General features: G+C 36.4%; 1 protein-coding gene across 1 annotated transcript in view; it reads left to right on the forward strand.

The window, feature by feature from the left end:
- pappa2 (pappalysin 2) overlaps positions 1–20,621 on the forward strand; it is a 161,833-nt gene that overhangs the window by 80,285 nt on the left and 60,927 nt on the right. The window contains exons 8-10 of the mRNA XM_030160644.1: positions 1,269–1,461; positions 8,285–8,418; positions 19,818–20,000. Coding sequence (XP_030016504.1) covers positions 1,269–1,461; positions 8,285–8,418; positions 19,818–20,000 — 510 coding nt within the window. The remainder of the gene's footprint in view (positions 1–1,268; positions 1,462–8,284; positions 8,419–19,817; positions 20,001–20,621) is intronic.

Here is a 20,621-nt window from a genome sequence, read left to right on the forward strand (position 1 = left end):
AATATTACATATTAACCAATGTTGCTGTTAATCAATGACATACCCCAGGCTGCAAAACAAAACAAAAGAAAACAAAAGAAAAACAAGTAAGCCAATTTTTTATGTAGTATATTGAAAAAAAACAAACCAAATTAAAAGAACAAAAAAAATATTTATTGTATGTTTTGCATATGGGCACATATGGGCTTTCATTTGGTGCCATGACCTTCGACCTTGAGGGACTTTAAAAGGTCAAACAAATGTCAATTAATGTCTTTAAATATGCCATTGGACTACAGGACCCTTAGTCCTATATTTTACTATTTGGTATTTTTGTTTATGGCTGAAGTTGATGAAATACCTAAAAAAAAAAGTTTCAAAGTTATAACACAACTAGTGCAGACATAAGAAGGAACTAACAGACACGTTTCTTTCACTCTGTTTTATGGCCCCAAAAACGTTTGTCTGTGAGTATTTTATGTTCAGTTGCTGTAAGAATGAATAGCATAAAATATCTCTGATGTGAACCTTTGTTGCTGGATAAAAAGACGTTGTAAATCTTAATCTGTAAATGCTAATCGTTAGCATGTCTATGGATTTTCCCATTCAAGTTAGCATCAAGCTAGTGATCTTTTTCCCATTCATTTAAATGTATAATGCCATGTAAATGTACTAAGGCAACGAACAGAACTGAGACATATTTTGTTTGTATGTTGCAGTTTTACAGTGAGTCTCAAGTAAAAGATTTGGAGAGAAGTTTTGGGCGTCCGGCTTCTCTTGGGAAACCTGTTGTCTATCTGCTGAGCTAATCGCTACACGCACACAAGCAGGGGCAGAAGAATATGAGTTATGATAAAACGGCATTAACGTGAGATAAAAAAAACAAACAAAACGTCTGCGTTATTTAATGAATGCATTAACGCAGTAATAACACATTAACTTGCCCAGCCCTAAAAACAACAGAATATATATATTTTTTTAACTTTACTGCAGCACTGTGAAGATTATGGGTTTAGGATTATGGTGATTAGGAAGGGCCTCTCTGAAGGGGATCCCAAAAGGTTAAACATGTTGAAAATAATAATAATAATAATAATAATAATAATAATAATAATAATGTAGAAATTAAGTATTTTTAGATGTAAACTTTATATACTAGAGTTAACCCTTGCAGATAAAGGAAGATAGGAGGTCAAATTAGACTTCCAACCTTTGGTTATCACTAAATTGAACCACAGTAAAATGAAAATAATATGTTTTTTTTTTTTTTTTTACATCTTTTCCAACAGATGACAACTGCACCAACCATTTCACCCCAAACCAAGTGGCTCGGATGCACTGCTATCTGGACTTGGTTTACCAAAACTGGCTGACGGATCATCATCCCTCCCCAATCCCGATGGCTCCCATAGTAACGGACCAGAGCCTGAACTCTGTCTCTGTCTACTGGTTACCGCCTGTGAGGGGGGGGCTCTATCGAAGGTACAGAGCCAAAGTCAGTCTTAAGTTTTTTTAGTGCATCACTGAACCTGTTTACATGCACTAATACTCTGATCATTATCCCACTTCTAGAGTTATCATATTATTGAACATTATTTTTGCACAGCTGCTTATTTTGCACTCTTTTGCACTCTTATGCACTCTGTCACTTAAAGGATACCACCGTTTCTAGCACATATGTTAGTGTACAGGGTGGGGAAGCAAAATTTACAATGAACATTTAGTTGTTTTTTCTCAGCAGGCACTACGTCAGTTGTTTTGAAACCAAACATATATTGATGTCATAATCATACCTAACACTATTATCCATACCTTTTCAGAAACTTTTGTCCATATGAGTAATCAGGAAAGCAAACGTCAGAGTGTGTGATTTGCTGAATGCACTCGTCACACCAAAGGAGATTTCAAAAATAGTTGGAGTGTCCATAAAGACTGTTTATAATGGAAAGAAGAGAATGACTATGAGCAAAACTATTACGAGAAAGTCTGGAAGATACTATTAAAGAAGAATGGGAGAAGTTGTCACCCGAATATTTGAGGAACACTTGCGCAAGTTTCAGGAAGCGTGTGAAGGCAGTTATTGAGAAAGAAGGAGGACACATAGAATAAAAACATTTTCTATTCTGTCAGTTTTCTTGTGGCAAATAAATTCTCATGACTTTCAATAAACTAATTGGTCATACACTGTCTTTCAATCCCTGCCTCAAAATATTGTAAATTTTGCTTCCCCACCCTGTATATGTGTATATATGTATATAATTCAATTCACTTCTGAAGACAAACACTTCTATTTTCTAGATTCTTATTATAATTTTCATTTTTGATATCTGCTTCTTTTAAGTGTTTGCACCAACAGAACCAAGACAAACTCCTTGTAATGTAAAAATTACTTGGCAATAAAATCTGATTCTGATTCTGATCATGTAAACAGTACAATCTGATTTGTTTTTATCAGATGACAGCAGTAATCTGATTATGAGAAATCAGATGAACACATCTGGACTTAACCCCAATACTCCAGAATGTAAACTGGTTAATCTGATTTATTTAGTTCTTTTACATCTGTGCATGTGTAAACACTATTAAAATTGTATTCATAGTATTATAACCTTTATTTAATTTCTGAAATATACTGAAGTGAAGGCCTTATTTGCAACATAACCAAGAAAACCGACAGTTAATAGTGGTAAAAAGCAGTTAATCCGAGAGACAGTAAAAACAGATGGAATTTTAAAGAAGTTGCACTGGGAACAGACTTATTCAGTTATAAAAGCAAAAACACACAATAAGTACAATAGTACATGACCCCTGCCTGTGTGGACATGGTTTTATGTTTCTCTGTGTGTGAGACTGCACTGTCAACACACTGAATATCACAGAACTGAGGCAAACATGACTTATTCAGGTCTCTACTAAAAAAAAAAAAAAAAAAAAAAAAAAAAAAAAGAAGAAGAAGAAAATAAAAATGTTTCTTTATGTTTTTTTATGCCTCTGTGTTGGGAATAGCCTAAGTCTGAGGCTCATGCCTCGCCCACACCAATATGGATATTTTGCAAAATAATCTTTAGTTTTCTCTCTAGTTTTTGGGCTCTTTTCTGGTTATAAATTTGTTCCACAGTGAAGTTTTTTTGTCTTTTGCTGCTTTATGTAATGAATCTGAACCTTAAACAACAAATGTAATGATAATATAGAGATGGATGGATGGATGGAAGTAAGAAAGGATGGATGGATGGATGGAAGGAAGGAAGTCAAGATGGATGGATGGATGGATAGAAGTAAGAAAGGACAGACAGACAGACAGACAGACAGATAGACATAGATAGATAGATAGATAGATAGATAGATAGATAGATAGATAGATAGATAGATAGATAGATAGATAGATAGATAGATAGATAGATAGATAGATGGAAGGAAGGAAGGCAAGATGGATGGATGGATGGATGGAGAGAAGTAAGAAGGATGGATGGATGGAAGGAAGGCACGATAGATAGATAGATAGATAGATAGATAGATAGATAGATAGATAGATAGATAGATAGATAGATAGATAGATAGATAGATAGATAGATAGATGGTAGGTAGACGGACAGAGGGAAGGAAGAAAGGATGGATGGATGGACGGATGGAAATCACCACTTACTGTCATTATTATTTTTGTGTTTTCCTGTATTTATTTCACTGATCATGTATCAGATCAGATTAAAGTTGAGGGATATTATAGTGAAAACAGAAAACTGAATAAAAAGTCACTTTTTCAGCAAAGACATTAATAACCGAATGTGAAAACAAGCATCTCCATCCACTGTCATTAATCCAATTCCATGAGTTTTACTGGTGAATCAATGTTGTAGAAGATGACGGTGCTTCCATGCTAACTACAGAGCCTCTGAACGTCCAAATGGGTCATATCTGATGACCATGAAAAGACGATAAACTGTATTTTATACTAATTATTTGCATGAATTGATAGGATTAGTGGATCAACAGGTATTAGACGGTTTTAGATCAGTAGATGGAATGATTTATGGGTTTAAACAGAGGATGTTTTCAGGCTCCTTACTGTACATCTCTGCAACAACATAATGGAATTTCATCAAAATAGACTAATTCATGATGATTGATTGATTCAGAACTCTGCAGCTAGGTTATTAACCAAAACCAAGAAGAGAGAGCACATTACTCCAGTGTTGGTTTCCCTGCACTGGCTACCGGTAACCTACAGAATCGATTTTAAGATACTACTCCTCACGTATAAAGCTCTAAATGGAACCGGACCAAGTTACATTGCAAACTCACTGATCGATTATGTACAAACTAGAACACTGAGGTCATCAAACGCAGGGTTACTAGCGACTCCCAGAAATATTACGAAGAAAATGGGGGACGCAGCCTTTACTAACTATGCACCAAAGTTATGGAATACAATTCCAAAAGACATTAGAGAAGCCAGTTCACTGAATATATTTAAAACCAAATTAAAAACATTTTTATTCTCATCAGCCTTTGAAAGGAGATAAAAATGGGGTCACAATTCAGGAACCAGGAATGTGTGGTTTTTATTTTTATTTTATTTGATTGTATTTCTGTTTTTATTTTTTTGTATTTCAAATTTCATCTTATTTCTTGCACTTCAAAAATTCTATGCATAATCAAATATTTTAATGTGCGCTGTTTTTATATTTATTTTTATTTTATTGTATTTCTCTCAAATTTCATTTTATTTCTTGATGTATAATCAAATCTTAATGTATTTTAATATTGTATTTTTTCAATCAATGTGAAGCACTTTGGGCTACAATTTCTGTATGAAAGGTGCTATACAAATAAAGTTTATTATTATTATTATTATTATTATTATTATTATTAATAATTTGTTTACACTGAATCAAGGATGAACTGATTTTAGTGATGACAGGCCAAAGGTCAAGGTGGAAGAGACCTAAAGAAAAAAATACAGTTTTGTCCATAACTAAAGAACGCAGATGTAATAATGACAAAATTCGAGTAAAATAATGAGGTGATGACTGATAATCCAAATATCAAAGGTTAACTTGTGTAAAACCCTTTTTTTCTGTCCATTATTCAACACCGTTTTCTGTCTCTCTCTGGAAATGATCATACATGTCAACATAGTGAGAGCTTACATTTCCTAAATGACCCTTAATACCTTTATTAAATTCCTTCACTTACATGCTATGCACATCTGGACAGACGTGGACATAAACTGTGGTTTGACTCATTCATGGAGGGAAACAACCACAGGGCAGTAACTCTAGATTATATTACATTCTCCTCTTAGTTACATCCCCTTCTGTGTCTGAAGACGTGCATTGTTCATTGCTTGAGCTGTCTTTAATTTGAACATAAAATGACATTAGAATGTGACATACATGCAAAACTATAAGGAACATTTAAGTATTCAGGTATTAAATAGGATGTGAAGAATCTATAAAAAAAATCCAGAAATCTGAGCCTGAAAATGTAGGGGATACTGTACAGAACCAAGACCACTAGACCATGTGACCTGTGCTATTGAAAGAGCCCTTTTAGGCACTTTTTGGAGTGATTCCCCCAAACATTTATATTTCTGAATATTATTTAAATGCTATTCTCTACTTGCACGACGTCTTATACTTTTGAGGTGGAAACAGGAAACCCCTCCCACACATGATCAGTGCATCGCAGACATTATGTGGTTTTTACATGTGGAGAAGATGAGATGTACGTTAGCAGGAACAACTGCAAAATTCTATAAAGCATGGCAGCCTTTTCTAAAATTCACAGAAACTTATAAAATGAGCAATATATCATGACTTTAACACCAAATCACCACTCACCACCTGGATAACTGTAGGTACGGTATAGGGCTGCTCGATTATAGAAAAAAAAAAAAATCACGATTATTTTAGCAATAATTGAAATCACGATTATTAAAAACGATTATTTGTTAACCTTAAAGTTGTTTATTTTTTTCTTGCAAAACAATGTAAGATATACTATTTAAATATAAATAAAGCTTTTAACCATTAAAACAAACTACAGTCTACTCTCGTTAAACCGCCCGCCGTTATACCGCCATTTTCGCTCACCGCCGACCAAAACCATTGCACAAAAATCCCCAATGCATTATTCCATTAGCTACCGCCATTTCCGCCTATCGCCATCCGCCAGCCCAGTTCCACGCACAAACAACACTTATACCATTGATTTCCCGACCGTTATACCGCCAGCGTGATTGCCATCGAGTACACATAAATTTTAACAATGCACTGAAACAAACGCGCCAGACGCTGATCGCGACAAGCTACGAGTAGGTCTACGGAACGGCCACCGTTCATTTATCGCAGAACACTCAGTAGGTCAGGATGTCGGGAAGAGGACGTGGGATTAAGCCAAAGCCTCAAGATGATGGGGTGTCATTTCCCGACACGGTATAATAATGCTTAAAATGTTTCCCCACTTTAAATGATCCCTTACAACATAACAGAATCAAGATTTATTTAGAAACGCAATTAGAACGGGTTAACGGAGGCAGCATAGACATCATATAGTAAAGACATGCACATTATGGACGCAACCCGTTGTAACGCCATTTTCGCTATACCGCCAATTTGGCTGTGAACGGAAGTTGGCGGTATAACGAGAGTAGACTGTACGAACATTTTTCATTAATCTGAAGTGTAGTCGACATTTTTACAACTGCATAACTTTAGAATGACTTTATGATTGTGACAATAACAGCAAAATATGTAAAAATAAAATGAATGTTATTCATTTCCATTTGTTTTTTTTGACAAAACCACATAGAGCCACTTGAAAAGGGCCCAAGAGCCACAGGTTGCCCACCACTGACCTAAACTGAAGATTTAATGTTAATATTCTCTTATTTTTCTGAAGAAACCACAGGTTGTTCATAGTTCAGGTTATTTAAATTTTTCCCGAAAGGATAGTTTGTAGATTATATTTATATATATTTTTGTGCTAAAATAAAGAAACAAATTTGGAATTGTCACTACTTATTAGGCCTGTAACGGTACACGTACCAAACCAAACCGTTTTGGTACAGACCTGTTCGGTTCGGTACACAGCTGTACCGAAACGGCACAGTATGATGAGAAAAAGAAAAAGGAACATAAGACGTCGTTCAATGCGGAACTTTAAATCCGCGCAAGTTTCACACGGACATATTGAAGGAGCACACACTGACCCGAAATATGAAATAGCAGCTGATATAAGGTTAAAAAAAACAACAAATATGATGTGAACCTGGAAGGAAGAGACTGCAGACCCTCCACCATCAGTCCAGTCCAGTTTGGATCAGTTCAGGTTCAGGTGAAAGACAACAACGAGGAAAGAGACGTTAATAAGACGTACGTTGTTTGGCCCCTAGGAACTACGGTAGTTCTAAAACACTGACACTAGCTCTGTCTGTCTGTCTGTCTGTCTGTCTGTCTGTCTGTCACACATGCTGTATAATAGAGGAATAAATAGAACATTGAAAGTACGTAAAGTTTCACTTTCGTTTCACGACAGCGTTCGTTACGTTAGTTACGGACCGCACCCCCAGGTATATAACTGCGCGTCCCCCCAACCCCCCGGCTCCGACAAAAAAATTAATTAATTAATTAATTAAAAAAATTCCCCGTGCACACAGGCACACACAAATACACACAGTGTCCGAAACAGTTTGTTCTCTGTCCTAAAATAAATAAATTGGTTCATTGTGTTGTCAGTGTTTCTCTTCAGTTTGTTTCAACAGAATACCAGTTTACCTTCTTGTTAATGTTGCACTTCATGTGGAATTTTTATGTTATTTTTATGCAGAATGTGAGCTGATGGAACTGTGATTAGATTTTTCTTGTTCATTCGAAACTACCTTTCAGGGAAAAGTGCAATACTAATGTTTAAAATACATTTAGTAATATTAATTTATTTTATTTTCTATTTGATTTGTAGCAGCAGAATTATATTATTCCTGTTTTTCTATATTCTATTGTCTCCAAAAAATGGGGGAAAAATGTTAAAAAAAAATTCATAAATGCATTAATAGACATTTTGAGGGGTTTTCTTTCTTCCCGTACCGAACCGAAAAAAAACGAACCGTGGCTTTGAAAACCGAAAATGTACCGAACCGAAAATTTTGTGTACCGTTACAGGCCTACTACTTATACATTATAATGCTAAGTCAACATAGATGGGGCACATGTCCGTCATCTATTGGTGGGAGGTGGTAATAAGATTTGTTAACAGCTACTATCGTATGACAGTCCGTAAACAGCAGCTTTGTTCTCTTTCGTTCTAGCTCCTCATTCCGTGTTTCCGGTGTGAACTGTGGAGACTGTGAGAAAGATGGCGTCTTCCACCAATACGCCTACGAGGCTACGTCACCTCGCATCTGCGACACATCAGGATACTGGACCCCTGAAGAGGCAGTTGGTCAGTTCCAAACACACTATTCACACTTCGATACAGGACTGTGTAAAAGTCCTGGTCCTACGTGATGTTTGTTGGTTTAGTGAAGTTTTAATGTCCACACCCCTGGTTTTCTTCAGTTTCTCGTTCATTTTAATGCCTGGTACAACTAAAGGTACATTTGTTTGGAGAAATATAATGATAACGACAAAAATAACTCATAGTAGTTTCATTTCAGAGCTGATATCGATCCATTTTCCATGTTTTCTTGATAAAAACCAAAATCACTTCAGTTCTTACATCAATATCTATAACATCGTACTGACAAAAACAGCACTTTTAGGCATTCCATGTTTTCTGTTCAGTCTGCTTTACTCACATGATACACACAGGAGTTAGTACTTGATTCCAAGGTTCTAATAGTTTTGGATTTTTCCTTTATAGTTTAGTTTTATTTAGTTTTGGATTTGTTTTCTCTAATTCAGTTAGTTTGAATTTGTTTTTAGAGCAGGTTTACTAGTTTTTATTAGTTTTCATTGTTTTAATTTTGTCGTCTCTTTTCTTCTCCATCGTATTCACATAAATCCCAGACAGGACTCTGCTGCTTTCTCCCAACTTTAGTCTCCATATTTCCAGGTAGAGTGGGGACCAGAAGACGACTGGAAACCACAAGTGAACACAAGTGACGGACCGTCAAGTGTCGTACAGTGCCGCACGCTAAAATTGCTAGAGCGAAATAAATCGATTTTGTGTCAATCTGACACTGACAAAGACGAAAACAAAGGGAATTTTATCCATGATTTTTATACGTTTTAATTAGTTTTGTACGTACACAATACAGTTTCAGTTAGTTATCGTTTTGTCTTTTAATTCTAGTTTTTATTTATTTCAGTTAACGAAAATGTTTTTACAATTCTAGTTTTTCGTCATTTCATTAGTTTTCATTAATGATAATAACCTTGCTTGACTGGATAACCGTTGTTTTCGATGACTTTTGATGGTGTAATAATTTTTTCCGTGACTGTGTGCATTTGTATGAGTATTTAGATCTAATCTGATATATGTGAAGTATGAACGGCAGGAAAAACACCCAAGTTTCATCTTAAAAACAGCTTCTATGAACCAAAGTGGTCGCATTTAGTGTGACCTCACTTTGTATTTGACATGTCTTTAACCCTTTTGTTCAGACAATATGAGATTTATGGCATTAATTTTGTGATATTTTATACCAGGTTTCATTCAACACATGTCAGATGTTTCTAATTGTTTGTGCTGCCTCTTGTCATGGGGTCAGAGGTCACAATAAATAGTGACGTTAACCCTTAAAGACCCAAGCAGTTAAAATTATCTACTCATCTGCAATGTTTAATCACTTCTGAGCTATTAATCCTATTAATCCATGTAAATAATTGGTGTAAAATGCAGTTATTCATCTTTTCATGGTCATCAGATATGACTCACTTGGATGTTCAGAGGCTCCGTAGTTACTGTGGAAACACTGTCATCTTCTACAACATTGATTCACCACTAAACCCATGGAGTTGGCTCAATGACAGTGGATGGAGACACTTGGTTTATGTTTAGTTATTGATTTATTTTGCTGTAAAAGTCACTTTTGCTTCAGTTTTCTTAGTTGTGACTTAATAACCTACTGTATGAATTTACTCTGAGCTTTTATGAATATCTACATGATCAGTGAATTTAATGTAGGAAAATACATGATTTACACTAATAAATCTTATTAATACTTGTAAATAATTGAGGTAAAGTGCAGTTTCTCAGCTTTAAATCACAATCAGATATGACCCATTTGGACCTTCAGAGGCTCTGTAGTTACCACGGAAACACTGTCATCTTTGACAACATTGATTCACCAGTAAAACCCATGGAGTTGGATCAATGACGGTGGATGGAAAGACTTGTTTATATGTTCAGTTTTTGTCACTTTTCTTCAGTTTTCTCTTTATTTTGATATAATAACCCTCAACTTTAATCTGAGCTTTAACTCTGACATGAGTGAATTAAATACAGGAAAATACATAATTTTCACAGAAAAACTCAAAATACAGAGGATAATATTAGGTGATCAATCACTTAAGAAAGGTTAAATAGAGAGACAATTTAATTTGGGAACTGGCATAAAAGCATCACTAGGTCTTTATGGGTTAACCTTTAAAACACATTTTGTTCCTTTTTTTTTTTTTTTTCTTTTTTAAAGGTAGGGTAGGGGTTCCTCCTGAGGCCACGCCTCTAGAGTACTGGATTGTCCTCACAGAGGGGGGAGGGACAAATGGCATTTGAATTTGATAGACATATCACCATTCAATCATTTCAGTGGGTCGGTTAAAATGATTGGATGGTGTTTTTTCAGTCCGGTCCGTTCCACAGGTGACTAAAATTTTTTTATTTTTGTGTTAGAGCATTTAATTATTAATTAGTTGCAATCAAGGTGTGAAGGGTATTTTAAGCAATATAGTAAAAAATGCTCCAGGAAAACATCTCCTACCCTACCTTTAAGGCTGTGCTTATATATATATATACATATATATATATATATATATATATGTATATATATATATGTGTTTGTATCTGAAGAAAAGAAACTGAAAAAAATAAATATGTATGTGTATTTGAACCCTGCAAAAACAACAAAACTAAAAGTAGAATAAGAATTATGCACAGTCTGTATGTGTATGTGTGCGTGTGTATACAGCAAGGTTATTATCGTTAACGAAAACTAATGAAATGACGAAACTAGAATTGTAAAAACATTTTCGTTAACTGAAATACATAAAAACTATAACTAAAAGAAAAAACGATAACCAACTGAAACTGTATTGTGTGCTTACAAAACTAACTAAAACGTATAAAAATTCTGGATAAAATTCCCTTTGTTTTCATCTTTGTCAATGTCGGATTGATACAAAAGCCATTTATTTTGCTCTAGCGATTTTAGCTAGCAACGCCATAGGGTACTTCACGGTCCGTCACTTCTCGTCACTTGTGGTTTAGTCGTCTTCTGGTCCCCACTCTACCTGGAAACATGGAGACTGAAGTTGGGAGAAAGCAGCAGAGTCCTGTCTGGGATTTATGTGAATACGACGATAGAGAAGAAGAGAAAAGATATGAAAAAATTAAAACAAAACTAAAACTAAGCATTTAGAAAATAACGAAAACTAATAAAAACTAGTTAACCTGCTCTAAAAACGAATTAATACTAACTGAATTAGAGAAAAAAAAATCTAAACTAAATAAAACTAAACTATAATGAAAAATCCAGAACTGTTATCACCTTGGTATACAGTATGTGTTTGAGATTAGATTTAGATTATTTTTATCTTTTGTAGAGAAAACATGACTTTTCCTTTGGTTTAACACAGAATCCAACAAGTACCAATGAGGTGAACTGGTGTTTTTCCTCCTCCTTTAGTGTCACTGAGTATTGACAGTGTGGATGGGGGGGGGGGCAGTTTCAGGTTGAAGTTAGTGCCCTTGACTTCTACTGTCTCCACTTCCCTCAGAGTACAGAATAGATCCCTCCGTCCCTCTCCACACACATCTCTTTCCCTGTAAATTTCAGGTGCGTGCAAGGCTAATGGCCCCTGGAAGAGGAAAAAGCAGAAAATCATTAAATGATAATTGCCCTCAGCTACAGACCTCGCTCTGTCTGTCTCTGTTTGAGCCAAAGCGAGAACAAGGATTATTAGGCAAAGTGTTTACTCTGGGTAATGTTTGGGTGGAGTTCAAACATCCAACCTCCGTCATAAACACAAAGACCAGAAAAAAGAAAAAAAAAAAAAAAAACAACAACAACAGTGTGTCCTGTAACACTGTACTTTAAAACTCCAAACAGAAGCACAAGGTCCACGTTAGTCCAGTCAGAACTGATGAGGGATCTGATATAGAATAGAGGAGAACAGAGGAGAACAGAATAAAAGAGAAGAGAAAATAATAGAAGAGAAGAGAATAGAATAGAAAAGAACAGAAGAGACTAAAATAAAGTAGAATGAACAGAGTAGAATAGAATAGAATAGTCTGTTTGATTGTATTCTATTCTGATCTTTTTTATTCTATTCTATTCTTTTCTCTTCTCTTCTACTCCGTTTTCTTATATTCTTTACTATTCAACTCTATTTCTAAATGATCCACTATAAGAAAAAAAAGAACAGCACAAAAAATTATCCACTATAAGAAAAAAAGAGAACAGCCCAAAAAATAATCCGCTATAAGAAAAAAAGAGAACAGCCCAAAAAATGATCCGCTATAAGAAAAAAAGAGGACAGCCCAAAAAATGATCCACTATAAGAAAAAAAGAGAGCAGCCCAAAAAATGATCCACTATAAGAAAAAAAGAGGACAGCCCAAAAAATGATCCACTATAAGAAAAAAAGAGGACAGCCCAAAAAATGATCCACTATAAGAAAAAAAGAGAGCAGCCCAAAAAATGATCCAGTATAAGAAAAAAAAGATAACAGCCCAAAAAAATGATCCACTATAAGAAAAAAAAGAACAGCCCAAAAAATGATCCACTATAAGAAAAAAAAGAGAAAAGCCAAAAAAAATTATCCACTATAAGAAAAAAAGAGAACAGCCCAAAAAATGATCCACTATAAGAAAAAAAGAGAACAGCCCAAAAAATGATCCACTATAAGAAAAAAAGAACAGCCCAAAAAATGATCCACTATAAGAAAAAAAGAGAACAGCCCAAAAAATGATCCACTATAAGAAAAAAAGAGGACAGCCCAAAAAATGATCCACTATAAGAAAAAAAGAGAACAGCCCAAAAAATGATCCACTATAAGAAAAAAAGAGGACAGCCCAAAAAATGATCCACTATAAGAAAAAAAGAGAACAGCCCAAAAAATGATCCAGTATAAGAAAAAAAAGAGAACAGCCCAAAAAAATGATCCACTATAAGAAAAAAAAGAGAAAAGCCCAAAAAATGATCCACTATATGAAAAAAAGAGAGCAGCCCAAAAAATGATCCAGTATAAGAAAAAAAAAGAGAATAGCCCAAAAAAATGATCCACTATAAGAAAAAAAAGAACAGCCCAAAAAATGATCCAGTATAAGAAAAAAAAGAGAACAGCCCAAAAAATGATCCACTATGAGAAAAAAAAGAACAGTCCAAAAAATGATCCACTATAAGAAAAAAAGAGAGCAGCCCAAAAAATGATCCAGTATAAGAAAAAAAAAGAGAATAGCCCAAAAAAATGATCCACTATAAGAAAAAAAAGAACAGCCCAAAAAATGATCCAGTATAAGAAAAAAAAGAGAACAGCACAAAAAATGATCCGCTATAAGAAAAAAAAGAGAACAGCCCAAAAAATGTATGCACTATAAGAAAAAAAGAGAACAGCCCAAAAAATGATCCACTATAAGAAAAAAAAAAGAGAACAGCCCAAAAAATGATCCACTATAAGAAAAAAAAGAGAACAGCCCCAAAAAATAATCCACTGTAAGAAAAAAAGAGAACAGTCCAAAAAATGATCCAGTATAAGAAAAAAAAAAGAACAGCACAAAAAATGATCCACTGTAAGAAAAAAAGAGAACAGTCCAAAAAATGATCCAGTATAAGAAAAAAAAAGAACAGCCAAAAAAAAAATGATCCGCTATAAGAAAAAAAAGAACAGCACAAAAAATTATCCACTATAAGAAAAAAAGAGAACAGCCCAAAAAATGATCCACTATAAGAAAAAAAGAGAGCAGCCCAAAAAATGATCCACTATAAGAAAAAAAAGAGAACAGCCCAAAAAATGATCCACTATAAGAAAAAAAGAGTCTTTTTTTTTTTTCTTATATTGGATGATTTTTTGGCCTGTTGCATCTCTGGGCCACCGTAGTATTATATCACAACAGAGAAAACTGAAGAAAAAGTGACTTTTAGAGCAAAATACAACCACTTTAATTGATCCAACTCCATGGGTTTTACTGGTGAATCAATATTGTAGAAGATGACGGTGTTTCCATGGTAACTACAGAGCCTCTGAACGTCCAAACGGGTCATATCTGATGAACATGAAAAGATGGAAAAAGTAATTATTGACACGTATTGATAGGATTAATGGATCAACAGGTGTTAAACAGTTTAGATCAGTAGACGGAGGTTTGGGTTTTTATGAGTTAAATGTCCAAAGACCACTCAAATATACAAAAGATAACTACGCTACAGATAAGAAAAAATATGTGATGAAGAAGAAGCAGCAAAAAGTAAACAATAGAAGCAATAAACAGAAAGGAGGATGTGAAAGAGCGAAGGAGACGAGGACGACTGGATGAATGTACAAACACAAAAACACTTTCCGTGGCTTCCGTGGAAACTCTACCCAAATATGTGGAAATCCTCTGCAGGAATTTATGCTTTGAAAACAAGCGGCGAGGAGGAACAGAGGGGGATTAGGGCTCCCTGTGTTTGGCTGTGGGACGGTAATGATGATAAAGAGTCAATTACAGACTTACTCTAAACAGGACTGTGCACAGATCTGAGGAGACAGCCAGTCTGCAGGCCTGTGTGTGTGTGTGTACTGTGTGTGTGTGTGTGTGTACTGTGTGTGTGTGTGTGTGTGTGTGTGTGTACTGTGTGTGTGTGTGTGTGTACTGTGTGTGTGTGTGTGTGTGTGTGTGTGTGTGTGTGGACTGTGTGTACTGTGTGTGTGTGTGGACTGTGTGTGTGTGGTGTGTGTGTGTGTGTGTGTGTGGACTGTGTGTACTGTGTGTGTGTGTGTGTGTGTGTGTGTGTGTGTGTACTGTGTGTGTGTGTGGACTGTGTGTACTGTGTGTGTGTGTGTGGACTGTGTGTACTGTGTGTGTGTGTGTGTGTGTGTACTGTGTGTGTGGACTGTGTGTACTGTGTGTGTGTGTGGACTGTGTGTACTGTGTGTGTGTGTGTGGACTGTGTGTACTGTGTGTGTGTGTGTGTGTGTACTGTGTGTGTGTGTGTGGACTGTGTGTACTGTGTGTGTGTGTGTGTGGACTGTGTGTACTGTGTGTGTGTGTGTGTACTGTGTGTGTGGACTGTGTGTGTGTGTGTGGACTGTGTGTGTGTGTGTGGACTGTGTGTGTGTGTGTGTGTGTGTGTGTGTGTGGACTGTGTGTACTGTGTGTGTGTGTGTGTGTGTACTGTGTGTGTGTGTGTGGACTGTGTGTACTGTGTGTGTGTGTGGACTGTGTGTACTGTGTGTGTGTGTGTGTACTGTGTGTACTGTGTGTGTGTGTGTGTACTGTGTGTACTGTGTGTGTGTGTGTGTGGACTGTGTGTACTGTGTGTGTGTGTGTACTGTGTGTGTGTACTGTGTGTGTGTGTGTGGACTGTGTGTACTGTGTGTGTGTGTGTGGACTGTGTGTGTGTGTGTGTGTGTGTGTGTGTGGACTGTGTGTACTGTGTGTGTGTGTGTGTGTACTGTGTGTGTGTGTGTGTGGACTGTGTGTGTGTGTGGACTGTGTGTACTGTGTGTGTGTGTGTACTGTGTGTACTGTGTGTGTGTGTGTGTGTACTGTGTGTGTGTGTGTGTGTGGACTGTGTGTACTGTGTGTGTGTGTGTGGACTGTGTGTACTGTGTGTGTGTGTGTGGACTGTGTGTACCGTGTGTGTGTGGACTGTGTGTGTGTGTGTGTGGACTGTGTGTACTGTGTGTGTGTGTGTGTACTGTGTGTGTGTACTGTGTGTACTGTGTGTGTGTGGTGTGTGTGTGTGTGTGTACTGTGTGTACTGTGTGTGTGTGTGTGTGTGGACTGTGTGTACTGTGTGTGTGTGTGTACTGTGTGTACTGTGTGTACTGTGTGTGTGTACTGTGTGTGTGTGTGTGTGTACTGTGTGTACTGTGTGTGTGTGGACTGTGTGTACTGTGTGTGTGTACTGTGTGTGTGTGTGTACTGTGTGTGTGTGTGTGGACTGTGTGTACTGTGTGTGTGTGTGTGTGTGTACTGTGTGTGTGTGTGTGGACTGTGTGTACTGTGTGTGTGTACTGTGTGTGTGTGTGTGTGTACTGTGTGTGTGTACTGTGTGTGTGTACTGTGTGTGTGTGTGTGTGTGTGTGTACTGTGTGTGTACTGTGTGTACTGTGTGTGTGTACTGTGTGTGTGTGTGTGTACTGTGTGTACTGTGTGTGTGTACTGTGTGTGTGTGTGTACTGTGTGTACTGTGTGTACTGTGTGTGTGTACTGTGTGTGTGTGTGTGTGTGTGTGTACTGTGTGTACCGTGTGTGTGTACTGTGTGTGTGTGTGTACTGTGTGTACTGTGTGTGTGTACTGTGTGTGTGTGTGTGTGGACTGTGTGGACTGTGTGTGTGTGTGTACTGTGTGTGTGTGTGTGTACTGTGTGTGTGTGTACTGTGTGTGTGTGTACTGTCTGTGTGTACTGTGTGTGTGTGTACTGTGTGTACTGTGTGTATTGTGTGTGTGTGTGTGTACTGTGTGTACTGTGTGTGTGTGTGTGTGTGTACTGTGTGTGTGTGTGCGCTGTGTGTGTTCATTGTGTGTGTTCACTGTGTGTGTGTGTGTGTGTGTGTGTGTTCACTATCTGTGTGTTCACTGTGTGTGTTTTCACTGTGTGTGTGTGTGTGTGTGTTCACTATCTGTGTGTTCACTGTGTGTGTGTGTGTTCACTGTGTGTGTGTGTGTGTTCACTGTGTGTGTGTGTTCACTGTGTGTGTGTTCACTGTGTGTATGTGTGTGTGTGTGTGTGTGTTCACTGTGTGTGTGTGTGTGTGTGTGTTCACTATCTGTGTGTTCACTGTGTGTGTGTGTGTTCACTGTGTGTGTGTTCACTGTGTGTGTGTGTGTTCACTGTGTGTGTGTTCACTGTGTGTGTGTGTGTGTGTTCACTGTGTGTGTGTGTTCACTGTGTGTGTGTGTGTGTGTGTTCACTGTGTGTGTGTGTGTGTGTGTTCACTGTGTGTGTGTTCACTGTGTGTGTGTTCACTGTGTGTGTGTGTGTGTTCACTGTGTGTGTGTTCACTGTGTGTGTGTGTGTTCACTGTGTGTGTGTTCACTGTGTGTGTGTGTGTTCACTATCTGTGTGTTCACTGTGTGTGTGTGTGTTCACTGTGTGTGTGTTCACTGTGTGTGTGTGTGTGTGTGTTTCACTGTGTGTGTGTGTTCACTGTGTGTGTGTGTGTTCACTGTGTGTGTGTTCACTGTGTGTGTGTGTGTGTGTGTGTGTTCACTGTGTGTGTGTGTTCACTGTGTGTGTGTGTGTTCACTGTGTGTGTGTTCACTGTGTGTGTGTGTGTGTGTGTGTGTGTGTGTGTTCACTGAAGGTGATCAATTCACATGTGAAGACTGATGTCAACACAGAAACAGAAGAGAGGAGAAACACCACTGGGAGTAGAATAGAGCAGAATAGAGTAGAGTAGAATAGAGTAGAAAAGACAGAAACAATAGAACAGAATAGAATAGAGTGCAGTAGAATAGAATAGAATGGAATAGAACACCTCATTAACCTGGCCATTTTATTATTTGGACTGCTCCTGGGATGTAGCCCATAATAACACCAACATAATGCGATTCCATTGTGTAAATCACCAGTACTGTAACAATTAAGCACTAATTAAACTCAGTGGAATAGCGTTTCTTTGCATTTTTGAACAGCGGCCATGTTTTGAGTGAGGCGGCGTGACTGGAACGGGAAAACGTGTCGTCGGTTTTCACAAATAATACTGTTTAATGCAAAAAAGAGGAACGTCTGCACACTCTGAACTTCTAAATAAGTAATTTTGATCAGGTTTGAGGAAGTTTTGTTGACTGAAACGTTGCCTACCTTAGAGGAATGAAATACCTCCGCTGATTTTGACAATGAGCAGCAGACTATAGACATTTCTGTCCTGCACCTGGGAATATTTGTGCACACGTTAGGGTTTTTTTTTTTTTTTGTGTGTGTGTATTAAATCAGAGACTGTTCTCCAAGAAGAATAGACTGCCATTCATTTGTTTTTCCCTGAGGAGCGGCGAGAGTTTATGTTAATGTGAGGCTGTAAGTTTATATAAACCTTGGGTGAATGCATTCAAATGGAAGCTTCTTATAATTCTGCACATTTCATTATGTCCCCAAAATGGAGTTTTGGGGATAAAAGGGTTTAACCCCAAACTCCACCGGATATCTTTGGTGTTTTGGCGATAACTACACTAGAAAAAATCTAAATCTTACCAAGTGTATTTTTCTCATTTCTAGTCCAAATATCTAATCACACTTAAAAAAGACATAATCGCCTAAAGAGGAACTTTTCAGTGAGATATAAGAAGTTATTTTTAGACAATAGATCTGGAAAATCTTATTTCAAGAAATCTTACCAAGATAATTTTCACTTGTTCAAATTGGAAGATTTTTTTTTTTGCTTGAATTAAGTAAAAAAAAAAATCTTGAATTAAGCAAAAAAAAAAAATCTTGAATCGAGCAAAAAAAAAAAAATCTTGAATTAAGCAAAAAAAAAAATCTTGAATTAAGAAAAAAAAAAATCTTGGATCAAGAAAAAAAAAATCTTGAATCGAGCAAAAAAAAAATCTTGAATCGAGCAAAAAAAAAAATCTTGAATTAAGCAAAAAAAAAATCTTAAATCGAGCAAAAAAAATCTTGAATTACGCAAAAAAATCTTGAATTAAGGAAAAAAAATCTTGAATTAAGCAAAAAAAAAAATCTTGAATTAAGAAAAAAAAAAATCTTGGATCAAGAAAAAAAAAATCTTGAATCGAGCAAAAAAAAATCTTGAATCGAGCAAAAAAAAAATCTTGAATTAAGCAAAAAAAAAATCTTAAATCGAGCAAAAAAAATCTTGAATTACGCAAAAAAATCTTGAATTAAGGAAAAAAAATCTTGAATTAAGCAAAATAAAAATCTTGAATTAAGCAAAAAAAAAAAATCTTGAATTAAGCAAAAAAAAAAATCTTGAATTAAGCAAAAAAAAAAAATCTTGAATCGAGCAAAAAAAAAATCTTGAATTAAGCAAAACAAAATCTTGAATAAAGCAAAAAAAAATCTTGAATTAAGCAAAAGAAAAATCTTGAATCAAGCACAAAAAAATTTGAATCGAGCAAAAAAATCTTGAATTAAGCAAAAAAAATCTTGAATTGAGCAAAAAAAATCTTTAATTAAGCAAAAAAAATCTTGAATCGAGCAAAAAAAATCTTGAATTAAGCAAAAAATATTGAATCGAGCAAAAAAAAATCTTGAATTAAGCAAAAAAAATCTTGAATTAAGCAGATAAATTCTTTAATTGAGCAAAAAAAATCTTGAATTAAGCAGATAAATTCTTGAATTAAGCAAAAAAAATCTTGAATTAAGCAGATAAATTCTTGAATTGAGCAAAAAAAATTTTTGAATTATTGTATATTGTATTTTATTGTATTTTACTTTATATTGTGTCCCCGGACCGCATGTTTGACACCTGTGCCCTGGGCTAATTCCCTGTTGTTTTGTTATTCTGTTGCAGGACCCCCTGACGTGGAGCAGCCCTGTGAGCCCAGCCTCCAGGCCTGGAGTCCTGAGCTCAGCCTGTACGACACCAACGTGACGTCGCCGTGTCCCGACACCGAGGGCTGCACCCTGACGCTGAGGTTCCTCCACCCCATCGTCCCCAACGCCCTCACCCTCTGGGTCACATACATTTCTACAAGTAAGTGGGACTCTATAGTGGAGTGACGAGGTGTCCAACATACGGCCCACGGCCCAAAACCAGCCCCCCAAAGGGTTCAGTCTGGACCATGGGATGAATTTACACTAAAGGTCTGCTCTGTGTTCCCAAAGTCAGAACTAAACCTGGAGAATCAGCGTTCAGTTTCTATGCTCCATATATCTGGAACAAACTACCAGAAAATATCAGGTCTGCTGAGAGTCTGAGTTCTTTTAAGTCCAGGTTAAAGACTCACCTGTTCACTGCTGCCTTTGACTAAAAGGCTTTTGACTTTTTAAATTTTATATTCTCTTTGAAACTCTGCACTGCAACTGTTACTTTAATACGTGTGTGTTTTTATTTTTATTTTATTTTATTCTATTTTATTTTTTTTTATTTTATGTGTTGTTTTCTTACTTGCTGTTTTTAATCACCTTTTACATGTTTCTTTTATAATGTTTTAAATGTGTTTCTTTCTGTTTCTTTTATTTCGATGTCCTGTGTGAAGCACCTTGAATTGCCTTGTTGCTGAAATGTGCTGTACAAATAAACTTGCCTTGCCTAAAGATATTAATAATCTAACTCAAGTGGATCTCAGGTGGGCCAGACCAGTGAAATATATGA

This window comes from Sphaeramia orbicularis, chromosome 17, assembly GCF_902148855.1.
Source record: "Sphaeramia orbicularis chromosome 17, fSphaOr1.1, whole genome shotgun sequence".
Lineage (NCBI taxonomy): Eukaryota > Metazoa > Chordata > Actinopteri > Kurtiformes > Apogonidae > Sphaeramia > Sphaeramia orbicularis.